The 11,976-nt window shown below is 35.0% G+C and overlaps 1 protein-coding gene across 1 annotated transcript in view; it reads right to left on the bottom strand.

The window, feature by feature from the left end:
• Positions 1-5,583: 5,583 nt before the first annotated feature.
• The window catches only part of LOC148948529 (fibrillin-1-like), a 200,967-nt gene continuing 194,574 nt past the window's right edge, over positions 5,584-11,976 (bottom strand). Inside the window, exon 53 of the mRNA XM_089094443.1 lies at positions 5,584-10,094. Within this exon, the coding sequence (XP_088950569.1) occupies positions 9,873-10,094 (222 nt within the window). The 3' untranslated portion in view covers positions 5,584-9,872. The remainder of the gene's footprint in view (positions 10,095-11,976) is intronic.

Genomic DNA, 11,976 nt, shown 5'->3' with positions numbered 1-11,976 from the left:
TCAGTTAATTGTGTCAGAAAAAACTTGAACCAAAACAGATTATACCCAACCTGTTTGGTACGGGCGCGTACGCAAAGTATATAGCTTCAAGCAAATTCCATATGATATTTCAAATTGTTATAGCTTCTATAGAAATGATACCTCTTTGCAAATGACCCTGGTAACCCAATTCGTTGAAAACTTACACACATATCCATGCCTCAGGCGTAAGTTTGCGTGTAAGTTTTAAACGAATTGGGCGCTTACTACTGATTCTAAGTCTGAAGATTTTACTTCAGCTTTTTCAGAACATATTTTAAATTTTCCAGACCATTTTATTTTGTTCGAGAATGTCTCTTTGATTTCTAGGGATCAGGGTTTAAAGCAAAATTTTCGTGAAACGCTTGAAATAAAGAAAATCTTGTTCAAGAATATTGCTTTGAATCGGGATACAGGTGAATATGGGCTGAACTCTATCTATGATAATTTATTAAAATCTGACAGAGTCAAGTCCAATTTATCGAATGTAGCTGACCTTTGTCTAAATGTTATATCATTGAACGCTAATGAACCGAATCCAAGAAGGTCAAAGAGGCTAGCTTCCGCCTTTGCTTTGAAAAGAATTAGAGATTTAAACAATATGTAGTTTTATTTGATTTAGTATATACATTTTTTTTTAATTATTTTAGTTTAGTTTTACTACTGATGACGGTCCCTGTATATGTGACCGAAATATCTGGTATTTTTTTGTGAAATTTATTATACACTGTCTATTAAAAAGGATTTTATCCCTATTTTGGACTTTTATTGTATCTTTTGATTTAGTGTCCCCTCGACATTTTCTGAAAGTTTTAACTTAATATCCTTAATCATTCTTGACATATTGCAGATAAGCCGTTTTGACAACCTTACTGTATAGTGTCCTTTTATTTAGTTCAACTCCCCCCCCCCTTAGTATACCCTGAAAGTTTCAACTTAATACCCGTGGCCGTCCTGAGATCACTATAGGTACGCCCAGATACTACCTTTTAAAAACTTAATACTCTTAACTGTTACTGGGATATCGTAGATATACCATTTTGACCACCGGGATACTCATGGTATGTATTAATTTAGTTAGGCATCCAAATTCAACATTTTCTGGAATTTTTAACTTAAAAATCTTAACAATTCCTGAGAAGCCCTATTCGATACAATAATGTATATAGTATCTTTTGATTTAGTGTCCCCTCGACATTTTCTGAAAGTTTTAACTTAATATCCTTAATCGTTCTTGACATATTGCAGATAAGCCGTTTTGACAACCTTACTGTATAGTGTCCTTTGATTTAGTTCAACACCCCCCTTAGTATACCCTGAAAGTTTCAACTTAATACCCGTGGCCGTCCTGAGATCACTATAGGTACGCCCAGATACTACCTTTTAAAAACTTAATGCTCTTAATTGTTACTGGGTTATCGTAGATATACCATTTTGACAACCGGGATACTCATGGTATGTATTAATTTAGTTAGGCATCCAAATTCAACATTTTCTGGAATTTTTAACTTAAAAATCTTAACAATTCCTGAGAAGCCCTATTCGATACAATAATGTATATAGTATCTTTTGATTTAGTGTCCCCTCGACATTTTCTGAAAGTTTTAACTTAATATCCTTAATCGTTCTTGACATATTGCAGATAAGCCGTTTTGACAACCTTACTGTATAGTGTCCTTTGATTTAGTTCAACACCCCCCTTAGTATACCCTGAAAGTTTCAACTTAATACCTGTGGCCGTCCTGAGATCACTATAGGTACGCCCAGATACTACCTTTTAAAAACTGGATGTGCCTAGCGTCCTTTGATCTAGCACAACATCCCCCTCAACACTCTCTGAAAGTTTACACTTAATACCCTTATCAGATCCAGAGATATTGCAGATATGCCCTTATAAGGGCCAAGATGCGTATAGGGTCTCTTGATTTAGTTCAATATCCCCTGGAATTTTCATTTTAATACTGCTAAGCATGCTTGAGATATTGCAAACCCGGCTCTAATATAACCCTTCAAGACAGAAGCCCTTTTAGAAATCTGGAAGCACTTAAACTCTTTTGTTTCAGTTAAATAATAATAATAGTAGTAGCAAAGAATTCTAAAGTCCTATATCAGAGGATTAATACAGACATATACGTACAATAGTATATAGAAGACATCCTGCCTTGTGTCTTGTATATTGTTACGCTAATGTAACGCTCACATTTAAGCATACTTTGCTTAAATATGAGTTTTCTTTCCTTACTTTTCTGGTATAGCATTTTTATCTTTTCCTTATTTTGATGTTCTTAAGCTAGTTTTTTGTTTTGCATTGTTTTTCCATGCTGATAAAGGCTTATGAATGTGAAACCGGAATATTCAGATTTTTATTCTTATTCGTCCATTAAAAAGTGGTTTTTTTAATTGTTCACTGTCTTAAAATTTTTAACCATTATTAATAGATTCTCGTTTGAATTGTAGCAGTTGAATTAGTAGCAGTAAAAGTAACATGCAATCGGGGTAGAAGCAATAGTAGTTGCAAGTAGTCACAGACTCAATCACAAATAGTTGTAGTCAAGTCGTAAAAGTAACAATCGCAAGTAGTCTTAGTTGCCGTCCAAAGCAGTTACAGTCGAACTTCACAAGTTCAAAGCAGTCTCAAATGCAAGTAGTCGCTGTGCTAGGTGCAAATAATCGCTGTCGCAGTCACAAGTAGTCGCAGTCGCGAGTAGTTGCAATCGCAAGTAGTCTTTGTCGCAGTCACGAGTAGTCACAGTCGCAGTCACAATTTACCGTAGTAACAGAAAGTTTCACTTTAATACCCTAAGACTTTTTGAATATCCAGGATCAAACATGTCCTCTTTTCCCAATAATAAACCATACATGTAAAAAACAATAGGCAGCTTGCATAACTTAAAGTTCTTGCCCCAGGGGCTGCGGGGGTTATATCATCCCCTTAGGCATATTCATTTGACCTTTAGTCTATTTTAAACACAACGTCCATCTCAAAATTTTGATCAATGCTGAAAGAGGGGGCACCTAAAAAGGATAGGGGATGCTGGTTACCCTCTGGTCACTTTTCAACATCCTCCCTCAACATTCCCTGAAAATTTTAACTGGATACCCTCAGCCGTCCCTGACATACTGTTGATGCGTTCTTTTGACACCAGCATGCATATAGGGGGTTTTCATTTTGTTCAACATACCCCACAACAATTCCTGAAAGTTTCACCTTAATATCCTAAGCCTTTTTACAGACCCAGGATCAAACATGTCCTGCTTCCCAATAATTAACCCTATATGTAAAAAAAAAGTAAAATACACAAGGGGTAACTTGCATAGCTTACAGCCATTGCCACGGGGGCTGTAGCGGGTTATGTCAACCCCGGAAGCATAGTTTTTTTTTACCTCTGGACTATTTTGGTCAAAATGAGTAGCTCAAAATTTTAATCGAATGTCTTCAGGGGAGGGCAGCTAAAAAGTGCATAGGAGGGGTTTTGGCCGCCCTTCGATCATTTTGACTATTAAAAATGGCTCTAGAATTTTCAATTGACTGAGCTCCCTCCCCCTAAAAAGTATCTACAGCCACTAGTTCCATAAGAAATGGTTCTGGGAAAAATCATTACATTGAAGCCTCATAGCCATTTAGTATAGGAAACACTAAAGCGTAGCATCTGGAAAGAGCGTTGCCTCTTTTTTGTTGCCTAAGAAAATGGGGACGTCATGGATCAACTCAACTAGATATTTTTTCCTTAATTTTTGTGTTATTTGAGATTCCGTTGGCCCTGAAATTTCAGATAAAGTGTGTGAAACTCCAAACCAGATCAGCGTGAAGAAAAACGAATTTTCACGCTAAGAGTCGATACAACCTCATTTTCTTCCAAAATTTGGTGATTTCCTTAGGGTCTCCTTGATCAAGTTTGCTTTCAGTGAAAGTCTCAATCCGAATGTAGGGAGCTATTTTCCGCTCATTATGGTGTTTCACGAATCAGCACAATAATATTTTTCCGGTTTGTCCCCATTGAGGTACCTTGTCTCTATTTACATGCCTAGTAATCTTTATCCCAATCCGAGGAAATAAAATTTGTTGGCATTGTTTCAGGTGTTACACAAAATACCTTAATTGTTCCCATCTAGTTGGATCCCGCCAGTGAAGGTCAGGGACTAATACTTTCTCGCTAGTCTACACAAAGCACTTAAGCTAGATAAGAACTGGACTGTAAGAAGTCCTTGGGATCCCCAGTTATCTGGAGGATTTTTTTAATCTTGAGCCTATGTTCAAGTGACAAGTTCTTGAGTGGCAGGTCCTAAGCTCTTGCTGATGCTCTTCTCATGTTGTAGCGGCTGTAACTAGTAAAAACGGACCATGGCCCATAGTAACCAAAAATTAAAAACTTTGTTTTAGTAAAAACAAGTTGTGAGAAAAAAAAAATGCCGTTTGTAGCTGATTCAGGAATGATAGCCGTTATTTTGATTAGTCTTAATAGTAAAGTGTTTCGAAAACAGTTATATGAGAACTTCAAAAAACGTGAATTACAAAAAGTACGCCATTGGAATTCCCATGGCTGAAAACCCTTTAAAGGAAACTTACAGTCCCTTGGTCTCAAAAGCAAGGAAAATCACTTTTTTGCCTGGGTAGTGCTGATGGACCCTCCTTTTTTTCCTTTTCTTTCTCAACTGCTAGTGGGCAGTCGAACATCATAGAGCTTTTTGAGGGCTGTTTTGAAAAGAAATTTGCTATATCTAGTGCCTTTTGTAATTAGCTAAACGCAAAAATTAAATAAAGTACCATTTTTTTTTTTTACAAACACTGCATCTTTGCATACAAGGTACTATTGCATTGGATTTGTTGTCATGTTTGAGTGAATCTGCTCACTGAATCTCTTGGGTTCGTTCTTTACTATAAAATCTAAAATAATTATTTATCTTATTACTAAATTTCGCTACATAGAGCCCAGGCTATATTTTTCCATTCTAATTTATATAAGACTAATAAATTCTTTTAGAAACAGAAACAGTATCTGAGATGATAATGAACGAAAATGAAGCAAAATAAAATCTGCGGCTGGAAAAAATGCAACAACAAGAATAACAACAGATCACAAACGAACATCATGACAAATTGGAAACGAAAGTGAAGCAAAACAACAAGAATCAGTGCTGTCCAAGAAGCCTTCTGTAATTCCCATACTATTTGTTCAGATCCTGGTTTTTGAATTTCTGGTAGATACTTTGTTTGTGGATGTCCTGCAGATCCAAAAGGTCTCAGGGAAAAATTCAAAAATCAGTTGGATGAATATTTCGCATCGTATACGGTCAGAGTAGCTGTGACTACGGAGGATAAAACGCTTGAAATTGACCCTGGCTTAAAACAGTCAATCAAATCCCAAGGTTCAAACGCACTTGCGTGAAATTAATTTAAAAAGAAATTGTTCATTGATACAATTTGTGACGACTGCTTATTGCAGGACTTTTTTTGGCACTGTGAACATAGCATAAGTTGTTCTTTGCTGAAAACAAAAACATGCTTGGGGAAAATCAAGCTATGCGATACAAGTTAAAGCTAAGACATTACACAAAGCAGAAATGTCAGATTCGGTATTTTATTCAACTTCAAACTAAAAAAAAGACACGATATTTCACAATTCACTCTCAGCACTGGTTTTTTTCCCTTAAAACACGCTAAAAAGCTTAAGATATTCGGATTGAAAAAGTACAGGACTTAATAATTAATCGAACAATTCAACAATATTTACATGTTAGATTATCGCCTCACCTTAGTCTAAAAAGCAGATTTAATCAACTAATTTAAATGTAACAAACTAAAATAGAAAAGTTGAATAAAAAAAGAAAATGGAACTAATGCTACAAATACGGATCTCCCAAGGGCTCCACGACAGCATAAACAGTATTTTTAATAAAAAGCCAATTTATCAAGGCTACGCAAAAGCAAAATACAAAAAAGAAAGAAAAACTATTTTGTGGTATATAGTTCTGCCACATGTGGATTTTTTAGATTGATTGATCCTTTTTTATTTCAACGCTTAACTCTGTATTTCCAAAAGCACCCCCCCCCCTCTGTGCATCTGCTAATAGCAGTAACTTCATAGAAGATTGACAAATCAAATTCGAATGATTCTTTTTGTTCCCAGTTTGGCTTTGTATCTTCGAAATAATTCCATCATATCTATAATTCCATCGTATCATCGTAATAATTCCATGTATCTTTGAATAAATTCCATTTACTCTGATTATTCTGACAAAAGGAAAGGTTTGAACAGTTATGACAAACGGGGGTGGTATTGTTTGTAACGAACTTATAGGGTAAAATAAAAAGGCTATTGTTAAATGAAAAAGCCAAGTGAATTTCTTCTAGATCTCCAGACTGATTCTCCTGGTCAAATTGATTAGATAAAAGAAAATGTCCTTTTGTCAATTTCAAAGGTTTCTTATCATTTTACTCAAGATCTTCCATATAAGGAATATAATTACCTAGCACTTTGATAGTAAGTTCAGATGTTTTTTGTCACTCATTTCACTAAAATTAGAACTATCATTTAACTGGAACTTGGGTTACAGAAAAATGAAATTAAATATTGATTCTACATTTCATAGGTGAATAATATGTTTTCAAATGTGAATATGTTCCACCACAGACTAGTGTATTCTGTAAGCAGCACAAATGGAAAATAAAAGAATATTAGGTCGTCACTATTCTTCCGATTTATGTACTAAATATCAAACATTTTTTACACATATCTTATAGCATAGCAAACCAACACGAGCAATTAAGAGGCCAAATTGAATAAGTCCATTATGAAATAAACAAAATAAAACAATTGACAATACTAAAAACGAAGAAATATTCCTAATTTAAGCTTTAATGTACCAATTGCTTGGTGGAAAAGCAATATATTTGCTAATATATATATAATATATATACAATATATAAAGCAATTTATATTTGCTAATAGGCTTGGACATGGAAACACAATCTAGGAGAACACTATATTGAATTTTTAACACAATCTAGAACAAACTTAAGGGGGTATTCGACACATTCCGTACCTTAACGGCAACAAAAATTTATACCAGTTACGAATCAGAGTTCGTAGTAGCGAACTGTAAGTAAGGAGCGAATCGGCCCAATAGTAATCGAAACTCTAAAAACGGTTTTTGTTATAACAAATGATCCATCAAAAGAATTGGCTTTTTATGCTGATTCCAATTATATAATATTTATTAAGTTTAATGTTATCCATCGGAAAGCTTCAAGCCTGCGAAAGCTTACCTGATTTTCGAAAAAGGGGGTAAACATCCCCCAAGAGTAAAAAAAAAAATCTTATTAAAAATTGCACCATCAGATTCAGCGTATCAGAGAACCAGAGAACTTTACTGTAAATGTTTCAAGCTCCCATCTGCATAAATAGGAAGTTTTTAGTTTTATGACAGAAGAAAGGTCACGGATGCGTGTTCACTTTTTTTGTACTTTCCAGGGGTGATTGTATCGAACCAATGGTGCTAGAAGATCGATTAGGGCTCACTTGAACGGATATAAAAGGTTAGAGTGCACCTTCTAAGTGACCAAAAATGGAGGACAACTTGGCCCTCTTCCACGTTCTTTTTCTCCCAAAGTCGTCCGATCAAAACTTTGAGATAACCATTTTGTTCAGAATAAAGGTTCAATAGTTATGGCTTTGGGGATGGCATGATCCTCCACAGCCCCTGGGCGAAGGGCTGCAAGCTATGAAATTTTTCCATTGTTTACACAGAGTAATTGTTATTGAGAAGCAAGATTTTTCTATTTGGGAGGGAAATTTCCAGTGATGAACTTTCCAGGGGAAATTTTACACAAGTGGAATTTTCCAGAATTAACATATAAAATTGGTTTTATTTGTCTTACTTTCTCGTTGGAGACTCCATTTAGCATGTGGACATTTTCTGGGGGAATCATCCATGGGAAATTTTCAGCAGAGTTGGAATTCTCTGAGGGTTTTTTATTTGGGGGTGGAATTTTCCACGGGAGAAATTTTCCATGGGGAACTGTCACCAGGAGAAATTCCCCACGGGGTAATTTCGCATGGGAGAAACTTTCTACTCGGGTATGGGGATTCCGTTATGACCTGAAAAAGATCAGAAATTAAACAAAAACAAGTCTTTTTTCAAATGTAAGCATGCTAAGAAGAATTTTTTTGGCAGAATCGTCGACAAGAAATTTTTGGGGGGAATTAGCAGTGATGATGGAATTATCTGGGGCAAATTTTCCAGCGGAAAGGATTTTACGAGGGAAGAACGTTTCATCGAGGATTTTTTTTCGTATGGATGGGAGGGGGATTCTATGGAGGAGGTGGTGGCTTTTCTGGGAGAATTTGGAAAATGATCAGAAATTTAATTAAAAAATAAAGTTTTTTTCTGCTGAAAGTAAGGGGCAACATTAAAACTTAAAACGAACATAAATTATTCCGTATATGAAGGAGGCTGCCCTCTCCTCCACACCCCACTTTTTATGGTAAAGTTTGACCTTCGTCCCAATTATCTAAGAACGACTCCTGTAACACAAATGGGATCCAATTTTTTAGGAGGGGCCATCCCCCCTAGTATACAGAAAAATTCCTATTTGCTTTTAGTTTTAATGTTGCTCCTCACTTTCAGTAGAAAAAACAGTTTAAAAAAAAATTAATGTCAATAAAAAGCGAGCCTGGTTTCTAAGTAGCCTGGCACATTTAGAATCACGAATAAGGAGTGAAGATTAAATTGTTCAAAATGTCGCCTTAATTCCTGTTTTAGTGATTGTTATCAACATCAACCAGTGGGCAGGGGGCTCTGGGTCACACACCCCCCTCTGAAATCCAAAATTTTGCTGAATTTCAGGCCACTTCCTATTCAAATTATAAAATAAAAATTGTGTTTATTTATGCCCTCCCCCCGAACAATTGTTTGTGGTCGTGCCTGATCGATAGCGATTTAACAGAATTCAAAAGAATATGATTTACTTCATAAAGCTGTTTGCTTGTTAGACAGTAAAAATAGTTCGATTTACAGTTTGTGTGAAGGTCACGACAGTAATCATTTTGATTTGTCACTAAAAACCAATAAACAATAATATGTCACTAGCAACTGGATCTGCTATTCAGGTCTTGACCGATATGGCCTTGACCATTCTTGAAAAAGAGTAAAGATCAGTCTCTCCGCTTATCACTGATCGCTAATGTCAATAAAAAGCGAATCCATCTTGGCAAATCAGCTCACAAACATTGTTCTATAGCCAAACCGGTTTCTACAAAATCCTTCAAACGGCCAAAGGTTATAGTATTTTTGACCATTAATCCTTATTTTTGTGAAACATACTTACGAACGTGCAATATTAAATGTCAATCAGAAACGTTCACACTTAAATCTATAAAAATACAAACGTCGACTTATTCAACTTGGCATCTAAACGGCTTATATGTCACTACTCTAGAAGAAAGATACAAATGCCAAAAAAATATCTCATTCTCAAAAAGAGGCAAACAAGACGTAACAAAATAGTTTGGACAAATTACTTTACCTTTGTTCTCCACAATTAAATTTCTAAAACAAAACAAAAAATGATAATATGTATATAGTTGAAGAAAAAGAATATTTTACTGAACATATCAGTAATTCTAAAACAATATCAGTTAAGCTTATATTAAATTAAAATTTTAAGTCGCCACTTAATTTTTTTGGCACAATTTAATAACTGGGATAACGAATCTGCTTTCAATAAAATGAATAAAATTAATCAGCAACCCCTTCTTGATTATAAAAAAAAAAGAGAAATAATATTGCATATTGACTATCAAAATGCAAATGGCAGTGATTAAAATATGACAACGCAGGAAACAAACAAAGGCCTAAACTTTTTCATCATGGACATACAAATTTACATAAACATCAAACTGCTCAGGAGCTAGACCAGTGCTATCAACATCTATAGGCTTGCCTATTATGTGCAGCCTAAACTTTCCAGGCTGCTTAAGCCGCTGACGAAAGTGCAGAGCCCAGACTCCCCGTCGCTCAACCATCTCAAATAAGTTCTCCTCATTTCCGTCAACAATATCATACTCAAAATGATCCTAAAAGTAAAGAAATATTTCAACCGAAACAAAGATTATTTGGCAAGGAGATAAAAATAGTCACATCAATTAATTACCCCGGCAGAAAAGGCTGGGATTGCCCAAAAAAAGAAGAAAAACAAAGATTTAAGCAAAAAAGAATAAAAAATTTAATCAAACTATATATCCTAATTAACATAAAACAGGAGCAGATCCCTAACGTACGTGACTAATTACCAGACCTATAGCCAGAATTTTGACCAGAGCATAGGTTTGTTAGAGGAAGGAGGGGGCTAGTTCAAGCCGTTTCTTGGGAAAGAGGAGCTCAACTATGGGAAAAAATATTTTACACCCACTGAATAGCTAAAAATGTATATTTCATGCACCTTTTGGTAATTCGAGGGGAGAGGGCAATTCCCCTTGCTAGAGTCCAAATATATCATTTAAAAATTTAGCTCTGATTGCATAATTAGACTCGACTAAATCCTGCATATCGCAAAAATGTACGTAAAAAGGCTTACAACTACAAAAAAAGACAACGTGATATTTTTTTGCCTTTCATCGGTGTAGAATTTATCAACTGATACACGATTCTCGTGTGTCACCCATTTCAAAAACTACTGTTTACGATACGAGCAAAAAGATATGAGACCGACTTTAGTAAGTGATTTACTAAGTACAGAGCGTAAACTCATATGAGTAGCTATAAGCAAACTTGGCTAGTACCATTTTGGTTATTCGAGTTGGTTTGGTTTGTGGGGATTCACCTATAAGAAATATCTGAGCTATAAATAAAATACTGAGACTTTCTTCAAAAATTTCCGTGAAAAATACTACTTCATGTATAAAAAAAAAAAAAAAAAAAAAAAAAAAAAAAAAAAAGACAAGTGGTGGCTCATTCCCTTGAACACAAAGTAAGTAGGCTATAAGTAGTAATATATTAATAAGAACAAAAGTAAACAAGAATAACAGAAACAAGTAAGTATTAGAAAAACGGAAAGGTATTAGTAAAAAGAAGTAAGTTAATAAGTAAAAAATTAAACAAGAGATTAGCGAAAAGAAGCAAAAAATAAGAAATTAGTAACTAGATGTAAGTTGAAAGTCATTCAATGAGATGACATATTGTTGTGCCCAAAGTAATGGGTGCGTCTTCCATTATCAATTTTATAGGAGACAAAATGAGACTTCGTAGCTTTTCGCTAGGACATTTTTCTGCTCAAGAATTTGTACAAAAAAATCGACAATCATCACTATGATTTTCTAAAATATATAACTTATTATGGTATTTATTTTTATAAACTTTTACCAGGTTGTCTCTGAGCTGGAGACGCTCAAATGTTTTTGTACCAATCATGGGTGATCTTCCCTACCCACTATACAGTAAATAAGCCTCCACAAACGCGACCAAAGGATAAAATCAAACTGGAAGAATTTTCATCACTTCAAACAAGTGTCAGCTGCACTCTTTCCGAAAGGAGCTTGTTATACGTTGAAGTACTACCTAATTATTACTAAATTTTGACATAAACTAGTAGCTTTCCTTCGGTTTTATTAAGTACTCCGTCTGAATTTCATTAAATTTTGCATACCTGTTCAGATTATGCAAACTAATCTAAAACATATCCCCTTTTCTTAAAGGCTGTGAAACAAGAGCAGAGGATCAACCACAACCCCCCCCCCCTCGCCCCAAAGGATTAAAGTAATGCAAAATATACATTATTTTGTAATACTCAGAAGGAACTTAGTGCTTTTCAGCAACAAAAAAAAAAAAAAATTCTCAAACATTCATTCCGGAAAACTTTTGAAGAACTCATCCCCCCTCCTTCTACCTCGAAAATTTTCTGTCTGATCCATTGTCCCGAATCAACTTATTAATTTATCAAATTGATAAATTAATTGGAAT

The sequence above is a fragment of the Artemia sp. Qi Xiang Cuo genome, chromosome 9 (genome assembly GCF_049724085.1).
Source record: "Artemia sp. Qi Xiang Cuo chromosome 9, ASM4972408v1, whole genome shotgun sequence".
Taxonomy (NCBI): Eukaryota; Metazoa; Arthropoda; class Branchiopoda; order Anostraca; family Artemiidae; genus Artemia; species Artemia sp. Qi Xiang Cuo.
The sequence above is the reverse complement of the archived record's forward strand: the minus strand, read 5'-3'. Positions and strand labels throughout refer to the sequence as shown.